The 14355-nt window shown below is 27.7% G+C and overlaps 1 protein-coding gene and 1 non-coding gene across 2 annotated transcripts; both read right to left on the bottom strand.

Moving 5' to 3' along the window:
• On the bottom strand, positions 1 to 72 carry TRNAD-GUC (transfer RNA aspartic acid (anticodon GUC)). The gene has a single exon. It is a non-coding gene; the product is annotated as a tRNA-Asp (tRNA).
• Positions 73 to 7120: 7048 nt separating this feature from the next.
• GA3ox1 (gibberellin 3-beta-dioxygenase 1) lies at positions 7121 to 9856 on the bottom strand. The gene is given in 2 exon segments (NM_001246919.2): positions 7121 to 7831; positions 9306 to 9856. Coding segments are annotated over 2 exon segments (1125 nt in total). The 5' UTR covers positions 9797 to 9856; the 3' UTR covers positions 7121 to 7197.
• Positions 9857 to 14355: the final 4499 nt, after the last annotated feature.

Here is a 14355-nt window from a genome sequence, read left to right as displayed (position 1 = left end):
CGCCGTTGCCGGGGATCGAACCCGGGTCACCCGCGTGACAGGCGGGAATACTTACCACTATACTACAACGACTTGATGATATTATCAGATCACTGCTTTCTATAATAAATAATAATTCTCTCTTTTCATCATTATCTCATCCCGTGCAATGATAATTTGTTTGTGAAATTAAAAATGGCATAACTATATTTAATCTTTATAATATTCTGAGTCATTGAAAAGAAGCAATTGTATACTTTCTTTTGTTTCTATCTAGTTTTTCACTTAATCTAAGCAATTCTTTTTAATTAAGGTTCAACTAATTCAAATTTAAATTGGAAAGTCACTTTGAGTGTTAAGCATTCCTTGTCAAAATTAATTTGATATTCAAAGCTCACATCTAAATATTATGAGTAAAGATAGGATATCATTCAATCACAATCTTTGGTGATGATAAATTATGTTAATTATGTCAAAATTAATTATTCTAAAATAAAGCATTTAAATTAACGACGAAAAATATCTTGCTTCAATTTTTTTTCTAAAGGTTACTATTAAAAATGAAAACAACACTTTATCTAAGCATATTTTTGCGTAATAGGGCATTTTTTTACCCGATAAAAATAGCCACAAAGACATAATTAGATCAAATTATTAACGAAGACATACATAATAAAGAAAAATTGTATATAATAGCAAATTATTAATTTAAATTAAATGTTATAAATATACTTTTATTTAATTGTAACCTATAGCAAACTATTGTTATTTTCGCCTCTCTCCATGATGGAATCTCACTCACCACTCTCATTTGGTGGCAGTGTCGCTCGCCTCTCTCGCTTTTATACAAACACAAACGTACAATAAAATGTGTTTGTGTTTGTATAAAGAGAGAGGAAGTTGTGTGTGTGTGTGTATATATATATATTCGTTCCCCTCTTTCCTCTCTACCATATCTCGCTCGCTATCCTCACCTCTCTCGTTTATACAATCAGAAACGAAATATATAAATTGTGTTTCTGTTTGTATAAAGTGAGAGAAATTTGTATATACACATGAAAATACATATATCTTCGTCCTATACACTTATAATTATACAATACAAATATTCATCTGTTCAGTTTTCTTTTGTCTTTTGTCTTTTTCTCTTTCTCCTTTTATATATACACAAATTATACAATTGATCTTTTGTATACAACTACTTTCTTTTGTATGTGTATAGCGAATTATAAAACTGTTTTCTTTGTATACATATAGCGAATTATACAATTACATTTTTTTATATATATAACGAAATATATATATTTATGTTTGCTATGGAGCATAATTATACAAACTATAACTATATTTGCTATATATGAAAGTTACTAAATAATAAATTTACAATTTTCCGAACATTTTAAACCCTTTCCGAAGTCCAAAATGAATGGTGCGTACTTTTCGTAATACATAGCCAAAAAGAAGAATAACCAAAACAAAAAGAGAAATGTCACCTAGTGAACCACTTGAAGAACAAGAAAGGCTAAACAAACAAAGTAGAGAAATTTTTTTGTGATATCCCTTCATTTTTTTGCTGATGGTTAGTTAATAAATATTAGATAGCCTTCTAATTTCTAAAAGTTTATCATGAAGTTATAGACTATAATATGCAACAAAGGGACAAAAAGAAGCACTAGAAGTGAAACAAAATTAAAAGTATAAAAGGACCTAATCTTCAACATGTGATCAATCTAACCAAAAAAAGGAGTTTTCTCAATTTAAATGAGGGAAAAGATAGTAAAAGTGGATTGCCATTTCGAGCAATAAATTCAACTTTAATCAAGTAGTGGAAAATGGAAGGAATTGAAAAGATGGAGTGATTAGACATTAGTATAATTTTTGATATTATCAAATCAAGCTAATAAAAAAAGACTTCAATTCATTTTCTTAGTATGATTATATTGAACAAATAAAATCTTTTTCTTCTTCTTCCTTTTTTTTTTTTTTTGATAAAATTGGTCAATATAAGCAATTCAATTAGCTCTATTCGTTAAAGTTTAAACGAATTATATTTTTATGAACTAAAATGTGATAAATATGGAATAGACGTGAAAAATACGCCAGCCTTGGGCAGTTTTGGGCTTTAGAGCCTGTTTGGCTCAGCTTAAAAGCTGGTCAAACTGACTTAAAAGCTGGTTTTTGACTTATTTAGCTGTTTGGCAATACTCAAAACAGCTTATTTTAAGTTAAAAAAAACTTATTTTAAGCCAAAAGTTAAAAGCTGGGGTAGGGGTGCTTTTTTTTTTTAGCTTATAAGCTGTTTTAAGTTGACCACATTTTTATCTTTTTGTGCTTAATATTTTTATACAATCTCCAAATTACCCATATAACCCTAACATTTCTTTCTTCCATTTTTCCCTTTTCACGTTTGACATAACAACTTCAGCACTTTTATCCAAACGCATAACTGCTTATTTTAAAAATAAGTTTCAGCATTTTTAAAAGTACTTTTTTAAAGCTGCTTTTATTAAGCCCTGCTTTTATTAAGCCCATCCAAACGGGCCGTTAGTAGTCACATGAAACTATATTCATCATTATTGGAGATTAACTATGCCAACTTAGACCATACGCAAAATCCTTTCCCTAATTGTTAAAATGGAAGTATATTCTTTGTTTCAATATATTTGTCCCGAATCACTTTAGCATAAAATTTAATAAAATAATTATTTTAATATGATGATCTTAAATTTAAGATATGTTAAAATGTTTTTTAGTTTTGTGGTTTTAAATTTGTCACGTGCTCACATGAAAATCTTAAATTAAAGAATTATCAAAATAATAAGAAAAAAAGAACATTTTTATTTAAACAAGCTAAAAAGGAAAGTATAACAAACAAAAAAAAACAGGCGAAATAAATTGATCAACGAGTTTTTTTTTTAATTAATCACCAATTCCTTCGCCCCATGCACACTCTAAATTTCACTGATTTTAAGGGCATCACTAATGTTAAGGGTAAATAAAAGACGATATTAGTAATTCTAAATAGTTCATGATCAAATTTGGAACTTTTTCCCTTTAAAATTTTTGCATCAATCACATTTCAGTTCACATCTATCAGAATTGAAACCCCACAATTGTTCCTAGGACAGTACATTTGTTAAAATATTCTATGTCAAAAACTCTTACAGAGCAATGAATTAAAACTATGAAGAAATTGAAAAATTATTGAATATAATTTTGAGAATTATTCTTTATGTAGGAAAGGCACATGCTTTCTACCACAAATTGTTGTTGAATGGATTGATACTGCCACATTATTATATTCCATCATCTTCCTGTAATTTTGTCTCTACAATAATTTCCAACAACAGTGGGGAATGATCAATTATTTTGATAAGGGGTTAAAAAAAAATATACAAAAATAACAAGCTTGGTATTTGATTTTTTTTTAATATGAGTATATATAGGTAATATTTTTACATATGCAATCATATCTCCCAATATAATATCTATCTTCTATAATATCATTTCACTTGCAACAATCCATTTCTCCCCCTTTTCTTATTGAACCTCTTTTTCATGTTATGTTGTATCAGAGTTGGAAGTTTATAGGGTAGAAAAATTTAATAAAAATTTTGGAAGGGCATGATAATTATTTTTTTTAATCACAAGGGCAAAATCATTACTGTCGTAGTAATTTTATTTTCACACCATTATTATCGTTAATTAAAAAATCACTAACTCATGAGCAATTTTCTCCAAAACATTTTTTTTTTAAGAATATGTGCAGCGATTTTGGCCAAAAAATTATCATTAAAAAGTAAAAGAATGGCTGCCAAGGCAGCGATTTTGGTGAAAACATTTTTTTTTAATATATAAAGTGGTGATTTTTATTAAAATAAGGGAAAAGAGTCAAATATGCCCCTAAACTATTTGAAAAGGTCTAGATATACCCTCCGTTTAAAGTTTGGTTCACTCATGCCCTCGCCGTCCAACTTTTGGTCCAAATATGCCCTTATGGGCGTTAGTTGTCATGTTGGACATATCCAACTCATTTTTTATTTCTTTAAATGCCACATGCAATTGTCATGTCATTTTGACCTTACCACATAACATTTATATGAAAATGGAAAGATATTCGGACTCATAAACACCTAATCCGACCCATAAATCAACTCCTTACAAATTCACTATCCGACCCATTTTTAATAATTTTGTTTAATTTTTATTATTGCGGTAAATCCCGAAAATGAGTAATTGATTAATAAAAAATAGAAAAAATATGAAAAAAATATAAAATTAACGCCCAAAAATTCACAAATAAATATAGTAACCTTAAATCTAACATTTCAATTTCTTTAAAAAAAAATTATTTTTCGATAAATCTCGAAAATGAGTAATTGATTAATAAAAATTATGAAAAGTATGAAAAAATTATAAATTAATGCCAAAAGTTCACAAATAAATATAGTAACATTTCAATCTACAATTTTATTAAATTTTTTATATTTTTCGACAAATCCCGAAAATGAGCAATTTTTTAATAAAAAGGGAAAAATATGAAAACAAAATAAAAAATATACGTCAAAATTCACAAATAAATATAGTAAACTTGAATTCAATAATTTCAATAATTTTTTTTTATTTTATATTTTTTTCATAGTTTCCTACTTTTTATTTCTGAATTTTTTGCGTAATTTTTATATTTTTTCATATTTTTTGTTAATAAACTCATTTTTGGGATTTGTCGAAAAATTTAAAAATTAAAAAAAATATTAAAATTGTTGAATTTAAGGTTACTGTATTTATTTTTTAATTTTTGGCGTTAATTTTATATTTTTTCATACTTTTTATTAATCAATTACTCATTTCGGGATGTATCGAAAAAAATAAAAAAAAAGTGTTTAAATTGAATTTAAGGTTACTATAATTATTTATGAATTTTTGGCGTTAATTTTATACTTTTTTCATATTTTCCTATTTTTTGATTAATCAATTACTTATTTTTGGAATTTATCGAAAAAATAAAAATTAAACAAAATTGTTGAAAATTGGTCGGATAATTTATTTAAAAGGGGGGTTGGTTTATGGGTCGGATTAGGTGTTTATGAGTCCGAATATCTTTTCATTTCATATAAATGTTATGTGGTAAGGTCAAAATGACATGGCAATTCCATGTGGCATTTAAAGAAATAAAAAATGAGTAGGATATGTCCAACATGGCAATTAACGTCCATAAAGGCATATTTGGACCAAAAGTTGGATGGCGAGGGTATCAGTGAACCAAACTTTAAACGGATGGTATATGTAGACCTTTTTGAATAGTTTAGGGGTATATTTGACTCTGTTTCCTTTAAAAAAAAAGACAAAAAATCGCCTGTAGCGGCACTTTTGGTGATTTTATAAAAAAAATTAAAAAAAGCTTTTTTTATTACAATCGTTGCATCACATTCTTTAAAAAAAAAATTGTTTGTGGGTCAGCAATTTTAACTTTAATGGGAGTAATAGTGTGAAAATAAAATCGCTACACCAGTAGCGATTTTACCCCTTTGGTTAAAAAAAATATTAATCTACCCTTTTGAATTTTTTATCAAATTTTTTTGTCCTTTTATGTTTCGGACTCTTTTATATCATACGACTTCAATATTATAAAAAAATATTCAAACAAACAATACCATTATAAAAAGATTTTTACATTAATTTTGCCGAATTTAAAGCCTGCTACCTCCACCCCCTTAAGGTATATGGAGTTAATTTATGAATAGTGATGACCTAGCTAGAAAGAGATGAAAATTGGTAAAGAAATGGATCTACAATCTAAAGCCAACCTCAAAAGCTAGCTCATGAGAAGAGACTATTCAAGATCAGGATATCATGGACCATTAAACTCTTAGAACTGGACATTTGAAGCATGAACAATATAAGATAGAATGGCAGGGGAGAGAGGGGCAACATTGAAAAATTGAATGAGCTTGACTCTGATACGATGGTAAAAAAAATGAACCCATCGATTTGAAAAAAAAAAAAAAAACATAAATGGACAAACATGGCATCTATATCAACTTGAGCACTTGGCTAGTTTGTTTGTTTTTCTTCTTCTCTGATCTATTTTGTTTTCTTGTTTAAATTTCGCTTGGTGGGCTTTGTTTATTTATTTATTAGTACTTGTCATCATTCTACAATAGAATTGCTACATATTCAGGTCAGTAATAGTTTGATTTCTTTTGTAGTATACTTTTATTTCATCTCAAAATAGTGTTAAAAATATAACAGGACATGACATGAAGTATTTAAAATAAAGAAAATCGTATTTAAATAAAAATTTATGTCAACTTTAAGTGGTCATCTATGAGTTAGACTTTTAATTTTTAACCCCTTTTTTTAAGCTTCATCCAGCATTACGACAAAAAGGACAGCAGATCAATATTGTTTGTTTGGTTGTTCATTTTTAAATAACAAATACAACCTTAATGTGTGCTTATATGTTTGTGTGTCTATTTATATGTATACCTTTAATAAAGAAATTATGACAGATTTGTTGTCAATCATTTTAAATTACAATTATTTGTCTGTATGTTTAAAAGGAGTTCAATCAAAATCTTATTTGTTGTAATTATTTTAAATTACAATTATTTGTGTGTATGTTTAAAAGGAGTTCAATCAAAATCTTATTTGTTGTAATCATTTTAAATTACAATTATATGACTCAAATAATTGTTTAAGATGTGCAAGTTCTAATTGAAACATTGACATTTTTGTTGTTTTGTTTTATCAAAACTATGGGCTTCCCATTATGTAAAAGAAAAAACAAATCAATTCACTGGAACAATTCAATAAAAATTATTATAATAGGTGTTTTTTTAAATAAAAAAAATTACTTCAAAAAATATTGCCACATCAACTAAGTAATCGAGAATAACACTTGACCGTTATCAATGAGTTCAAGCGTGAAATGACAAGAATATAATGATGTTTACATTTCATCCATGCATATTTTCTATCAATCAAATGAACCAGATGAGAAATCAACTTTATATAATACAGACATTAAATAAATTCGATAATTTTAAAATACAATATAAAAATTGATGAAAAATAAAATCTATATTCTCCTCTCTCTCAAAAATATTAACAAAACATTCCTCCAATATGGAGTAAAAAGGGACACCAAGAGAGAAAAATAAACATATATTTTTTTTAAAAAAAAATAAAATTCAAATGTAAGTGTCACTAGTGAATTTATCCAACTTGTACCCCTTTATGATCTTTGGCATCAGTAAATCCATTTAAAGGGACACAAAGCCGTACGGATGAAAGTGCCTTGTCAAAATATTTGGCCTTAGTACCTAAATACTCACTCCATGTCACTGCCCTATACAAGGGTGGGTGCCTATGGTCCACCAATTTCGACAGGGGTGAGACTCTCACCCCCGACGGTGGACCATATAAATAAGCTACAGAAAGTCGATATCGTGTTCGGTTTACGACCGCCCGATGTAAAACACTCGGGTATGACCCGTTTGAGAGTATGTGTAATAAGTCACCTATATTAACTACTAATGCCCCGGGTATTGGAGGGACAGTGACCCACCCATTTCCTTCTTGGTAAACTTGTAAACCACTTGTGTTGTTTTGGTGAAGGATTGTTAATATGGTAGAATCCGTATGTGCTGCAAGACCCATGGCCCGACCCGGATCCGGACATGCCGGGTATGAATTTAGTTGTAAGGCAGCACATCCTTCTTTGGTTTCACCTTTTGGGCCTACGGCCCATTTTACATCATCTTTTGTTATTCCTAATGACCCAAGTATAAGCCACATTAATCTTCCTGCTAGCTTTTCCATTTCCTTTTCATATTCTTCTATTACTTCACTGAAAAAATAAATAAATAACGTTACTAAATATGAAAAATATCATAGGAAGTACTCACTAATAAAAAACAAGGACATAGAGACAGATAAATCCGTAGATAAAACAACAAAAATCTCATGTTAATCCAATTTAGCTATTGAGATTAGCGACAATTTCTAACAAAATTCAATTAATTAACTAGTGGTGTTTTAGCAATATATTCCCTTCCGTACCTTTTAGTAGTTATAGTTTCTTTCTTAAAAGTCAAACGATATGAATTTTGACTAATTTTTTGAGATGTATTATATTTTATTATATTGATATGATAAAAATTACAATTTTATAATATTTTTCGTATAGTTTTTTAAATACCTAAAATTTATATTAAATATTTAAGTTAGTTTAATATAATTTCACTTTTAAAAATACTCAAATCAACTCTCGAAAAACTTTACCAGATAAATTTCATAGCTAATTTCATATGTTTGTGACTATTAAGTAAGTAGTACTACTCTTATTTTCTACGATAGAAACTATTTGAGAAATTTATTTAATATACGTATACTAGAAATAGAGATAAAAACAAAGTACAATAAAATAAATAATTAGATTCGATTTAGAGATTGGTAGATCTGTGAAGTCTTCCCTTATCTTGTCTGTGGGACCTTATATGTCTTTATCGTTAAACTTTTCTTCTTCCATTAATAAAGTATAAAAGTTACATCACTAGGTTTTACCTACGGCTTCCCCTACACTATGCACAAAAAGATAAAAATAATTAAAAGTTTTGTACTTGTGAAAATGAAAGAAAGACTTCATTTTCATTTTCCATATATGCGTGCATGAGAAATGTGAGGGATAGTAAAAAAAAAAGTTTGGCGTAGAATAGTGGTTCCAAATTGAATTTTTATATATATATGTATATATATATATATATATATATATAAGAGCGATAAATAAGTATATATGTACCATTTTGATAGTATAACAAGCCTTCGTGCTCATATATAGTGGTTAACTGGTTGAGGAGTTTTCTAATGGTCATTAGCCAAAGGTTCAAGGTCGGTAAACAGAAAAATATAAATGATACATCTTATTTAATGTTGTACTCTCTTCTTCCTAAAATACATATCATATTTCGTATTTGGAGAGTCAAACTATAAGAACACTACGATCAAGATTTTAAGATATATTTTTCACCATATTGACATACACTTACAATACTTTATTATAATTCTTTTCTATAAATATTTTAATAATTTTTTAAAAAAATATTGAATTAATCTAATTCAATTTTACCTTAAAAAGTTAGTTAAACTGACTCTTGAAAAATAAAACATGACAATGAATATACGACAAAGAAAGTATAATCAAGAAATGATCTTATCTGTACGAACTATTTATCGATAGATTAATGATGAATTTTATAGATGATTCCTTTTTCTTTCTGAATTATGAATTTGCCTCGTAATAAATACTATTCACTAACACTTACCAGAATTTGTTGTAATCTTTAGGCCAAAGTTGTCGAGCATGTTCAATTGGGGAACCAACAATGGTGAACCCTTCAGACCACATGAGCTTCGAGAAAAAAGACGAAATTCGAGCTGCGCCATAGCCAGTGACACCATCAGGAGAGCGAGCAGCCTTTAATTTTTGTTGCATAGGAAGTGAAAATAGGGTTTTTCCAGCCACTTCAATATCTTGTAGTAATTTCTCTGATATACTATGGTTTATAATTTGAAATGCACCCCATTTCTTGCATGCATGACCTATATGATCAAGAATATTGTTATTATTATTATTGTTATTGTTGTTATCGAGGTCGATCACTGGAATAGACTCGAAATTACATGAATTTTCTTGAGTATAATGATCATTTGATGATGTCCATGCATGGGATTCTGGTAATTCTTTAATTGAGTTCAAGTCAAAGTGTTTTTGAGAGTGATGAGGTCTACAGGAATCTGAGATTCTTGAAGGCATAGTGTGGTACGTAATGAAAAATTTATATATATAAAAAAAATTAGATTACTTTATGAGCTATAGTAGATGGAAGAACAAAGGGGGAAAATGGAATGTTTTGAAAGAGGTGATGTAGGGGGAGGTATATATAGAGGTTGATTGATTGGAATGAAAAGCAATATTATTTATAATGTAATTTTGAGTGGTATTTGAAAAATATTAGTGTTGATAGATATATGTAAGGGGACAAAGAAACTAAAGATAAATTGCTATTGGATGATAGAAACAACAAACAAGTTGAATGACAATCTTGTCCTCAACGAAAATGAGAGTTATACACTTAAATTGGTGTAAATGATTTTTTACAGTATCATGTTGAGGAGCGAAGCTAGATAGGGTTAATCAGAGAGGGTGTTTATTCGAACTTTCAAATTAAATTAGTTATGTGTGATTGAAATTATTTTAATGTGTATGTATTAGATATTAAACATGTTCAGCTAGTGAAAATTTTAGTTTGTATCACCAATCAAGTCATTGAAATAACATATGTACAAGTGAGTCTCTCCTCAAATTAATATAAATTTTAAGAAACTATGATAATATAAAAGTTATTTACAGGACAATATATATTAACTACATATTAGATGGCATCTCAAATTTATATACACTATTGGTTTACACCAAGGTCCATGGGCGAAGCTAATTCAAACTCTTTCTTCAATTCCTTTCAACTTCTTTATATCTTGTTTTTTTTTTAAATCTTTTAAATCACATAAATAAAAATTTTAATTCTGCTACTGATTAAATCTTCAAAAATGTATTTATTATTATAAAAGTTATTTATACCTATCACATCTAAAATTTCATAGTACATATCATAATTAATATTGTGTTTGAAATGATCCAAGAAGCATGGGATGGGTAATTCCATATAGGTGAGGGCCTATGTATTCCTCCATTTCATGTGGGTTTGTCTTGTCCTCAAGTAGAAAAACATCTATATCATTTCGTCTTTACATGCTCCTAATATCCCTCTATTTGCTACAAGACACTATATTTCTCTCCCCACCGGCCATCACCTTTGCCCTATATACATCCAAAAACCCCAAACACAACTCCTATTTTTGCTTGCTCAAATGGCTACAATACCCTCTTCCACTTTGCCTTTTTGTAACATTTCTCTAGAATCTCCGGACGGGGCTTAGCTTGAGGTGTTAAATCAGGATTGAATTTGGGTTGCAGAATGATCCATTCAAAAGTTACTTAGAGCTAAAGTGTTTGATCATAATCTAATTGGTTTCAATTATTTTCTTTTACAACTTTTTTAGCACCTAATAAACTAATTTTTCTTTATTACGACCACATGTAATAGATCATATATATTAATAAGATTTTTTATTGATCAATTTAGGCGATATATTAATGTAACAAATCATTTTTATATATTGAAATAAATCAGACTGAAATGATTTTATGTAAATTTGAATAGATTGAACAAATTATAATTTTAAGAATTGATTTATCACCTCTACTTTATTTGTGATCACGGGGGCTACCTAAGGGATCATACTAACTTTTTTTTTTGTTGACAAAATTGCATCCTTTAAGCCTTATAGCATATTGTTTATTATGGTGTACTTCATATTTTGAATATTTTACTGATAAACTCTTAACTTCATATTTTGATTCATAGTCCTAATATTATGAGACAAATTTCTCAATTTTTACTTTTTTTTAATATATATTTTTCTTATTAAAATTTGTGACTCAATTACTATACGTGAGACTCGATAACTTGTAAGGGTATTATCGTCCTCAAAAAAAAATATTGGTGTTTTCCCATTTTATGCTTTCTTTTTCTGTCCCTTGCATATTTGGTCGTTTTCTGTGTTTAAATAAACAGTAAAGTCGTTTTTGGTATTTTGCGATTAGATTTTATGTCTTTTTGTTCCGTCTATTAAAGGGTAGCTAATATACACATCATATATTATAACATATTGATTGTCTTTAACCAATCAACTAATTTGTCTTTGTTAATTTTTTGGTGTGATTAATGACTATTTGTCTCACATTTACGTGTATTACGTAACTTAAGCCAAATGTCCTTTTAATTAGAATGATTAAATAGTTAACTTATACATTAGTGTAAGATTTGAAGGAGCATGCATGTCTTTTATTTTAATTATTCAATATTGATGATTATTTACTTATACAATTTGTATGAATTTATGATTAAACAAAGCTAATTGTCCTATTAAATAATTTGCATTGATATAAAATTATAATTAAGCTTCTCCTTTTTGTTCGTTGCACCTAATTATGTTGTCACATACAGCAGAAAGATAACAAATTAAAGGCTCTCAAGAGTGTTAACATATTACAAATATTTATAATTTCTATTTTCTATTATATATGAGGTATAAAGAAAATGACCATATACGTTAGTAGCATATGCATTTCACGTGACACAAACGTGCAAGGTTCGACTTTTTTTCCCTTTGTATTTTTGTTGTCATTCAAATAATTTAGGCTTTCTTTCGTGCTCTGTTTAATTTTATTTGATTCGTATTACGAAATAAATATTTTATTTTATATATTTGCTTAAGCAAATTATGAGATTTACATTTTCTCTTTACTATTTTAGTTTTAAATAATTATATAATATTGTATTAGTCAAACTAAAACTCCAAAACATTATTAATAAAATTAATATAATAAGTACTTCTAGTTTTTTTATATATAATAAATATAAGATGGTCCAATTTTGTACTGTAACATAAATTTACGATGAATAAAAGTTACATATCGAACGTCGAGTAAAATATAATATAAAAAAGTGCCGCTTTGCATGTACGAGTCATTGCTAAGATTTATTTTATTTTATTTTATTTTTCTTTGACGTTTTTAGGTTGCCGGCAGAGACAACTTTTGGAATTTGTTCTATTTTGTAATGATTTAATTTGAATATTCAATTAATTTAATATGTTACAGTCAAAGTATAGTATTATATATTTAACTTTAAATTTAAGATGAGATCATTACATATAATTGTGATTTGTATGTGTGGTGTTTGTTAATCACTATTTAATGTTGGGTGTCGGTAATCCCTTGATTTATATTGGGTGGCCGTCAACATTTTAATTTGAAAAATTCCATTTCTCAGTTTTTTTTCTTTCCTTTTTAGATACTTCCAAATTCTGGCCGACTTTTCGGCATATTTATCGATTTTATTGTTTTTTTCGCTTTTACATATCTATTATATTAAAATAAAGAATTATATTTTATTATTACTTTTGCTTTGACTCTTGTTTTCATTTGGCTTCTCTCCTATACATAATTCTTTGATTTCTTCATTATTCTTAATATTTTGATATATGTCGTACACATAATATGATGTTATATTCTTTTTTCTTGACTTAGAATTCTTTCTTTCTGTTAGTTTATTATGAATAGATTCCTTAACAATTTTTCCTCACATTACTTTAAAAAAAACTTTCTTTCAATTTTCAAATCTTTCATAAGAATAATTTACTTTCTGGAAGATGATATGTATATTTTTTTTGTAAAAAAAATGTACCATTTAAGACTTTTTTCATTCTTCATGTGTTAAAAGAATGTTTTTCGATGTTTTCATCATATTTAATTATCTTTTCCCACCATTTTAACATATTTCTTCTCTTTGACTGAGTTTGATATTGAAAAAATTAATATACAGATATCAAATAATTCAATAAAATAAATGAAAATAAGTGACGAAAGAGGGGTTTTAAAAAGCCAAATTGGGAAATAATTAGAACTTATTGCCTAGTAAGTTCCGTAAGAAAAAAACTTCATACGAAAATTGAAACTAAGCTTTTTGAGACAAAAAGGTAAAAACAATGGTGGGGTCTAACTCACGAAATTTCAATTAAACTTTGTGAGAGAGACTATCAATTGAAAATTTATCAATGATTAAAAATAAATGAATTTAAAGTCCCAAATATCAACACTAGAAATAAAATACAGAAATATATTTGTTAATTTGTTGCAAAAAAAGAGTTGTGAAAAAATAAACTATGATAGAGAAGAAGGATTCTAAGCACATAAAGGAAGTGAGAGAAAAATTAACTATCCTACAACTGTTATGTTAACCAAACAAATTTGAGTCATTAGATTATTTGTATGACACATGTTAAAATATTTAAGGGGTAATAGAGAAACTAGAGAGATTATGTACTGGAGAGGATCCTCTTCCGATTTATAGAGCTCAATGGGCAATAAAAGTCCTATCTCACCTTCAGGCGGATGAAGCATTCGACCAAGAACGTCCGAGCAAAACTTTCTTGTAGAAGGACTCCCATTTCAATTTCAATCTCCCTAACCCTTATCTTAAAGAAAAGATGATTGGTTATCTCGGGAAAGAATACAAATCTAGGAAGACAAAACTCTTTTTCAAAAGAGATAAGGTATTAGCCAATCTTTTCTATCATCGATTCTCTTATATTAAAATCGTTGCGAATATAAAACTATTCATTAAAAATAAAATAGTTAGTCTAAAATTATTTTTTTACAAATAAAATAATGTAATATATTTTCTAAGA

This window comes from Solanum lycopersicum, chromosome 6, assembly GCF_036512215.1.
Source record: "Solanum lycopersicum chromosome 6, SLM_r2.1".
NCBI lineage: Eukaryota > Viridiplantae > Streptophyta > Magnoliopsida > Solanales > Solanaceae > Solanum > Solanum lycopersicum.
The sequence above is the reverse complement of the archived record's forward strand: the minus strand, read 5'-3'. Positions and strand labels throughout refer to the sequence as shown.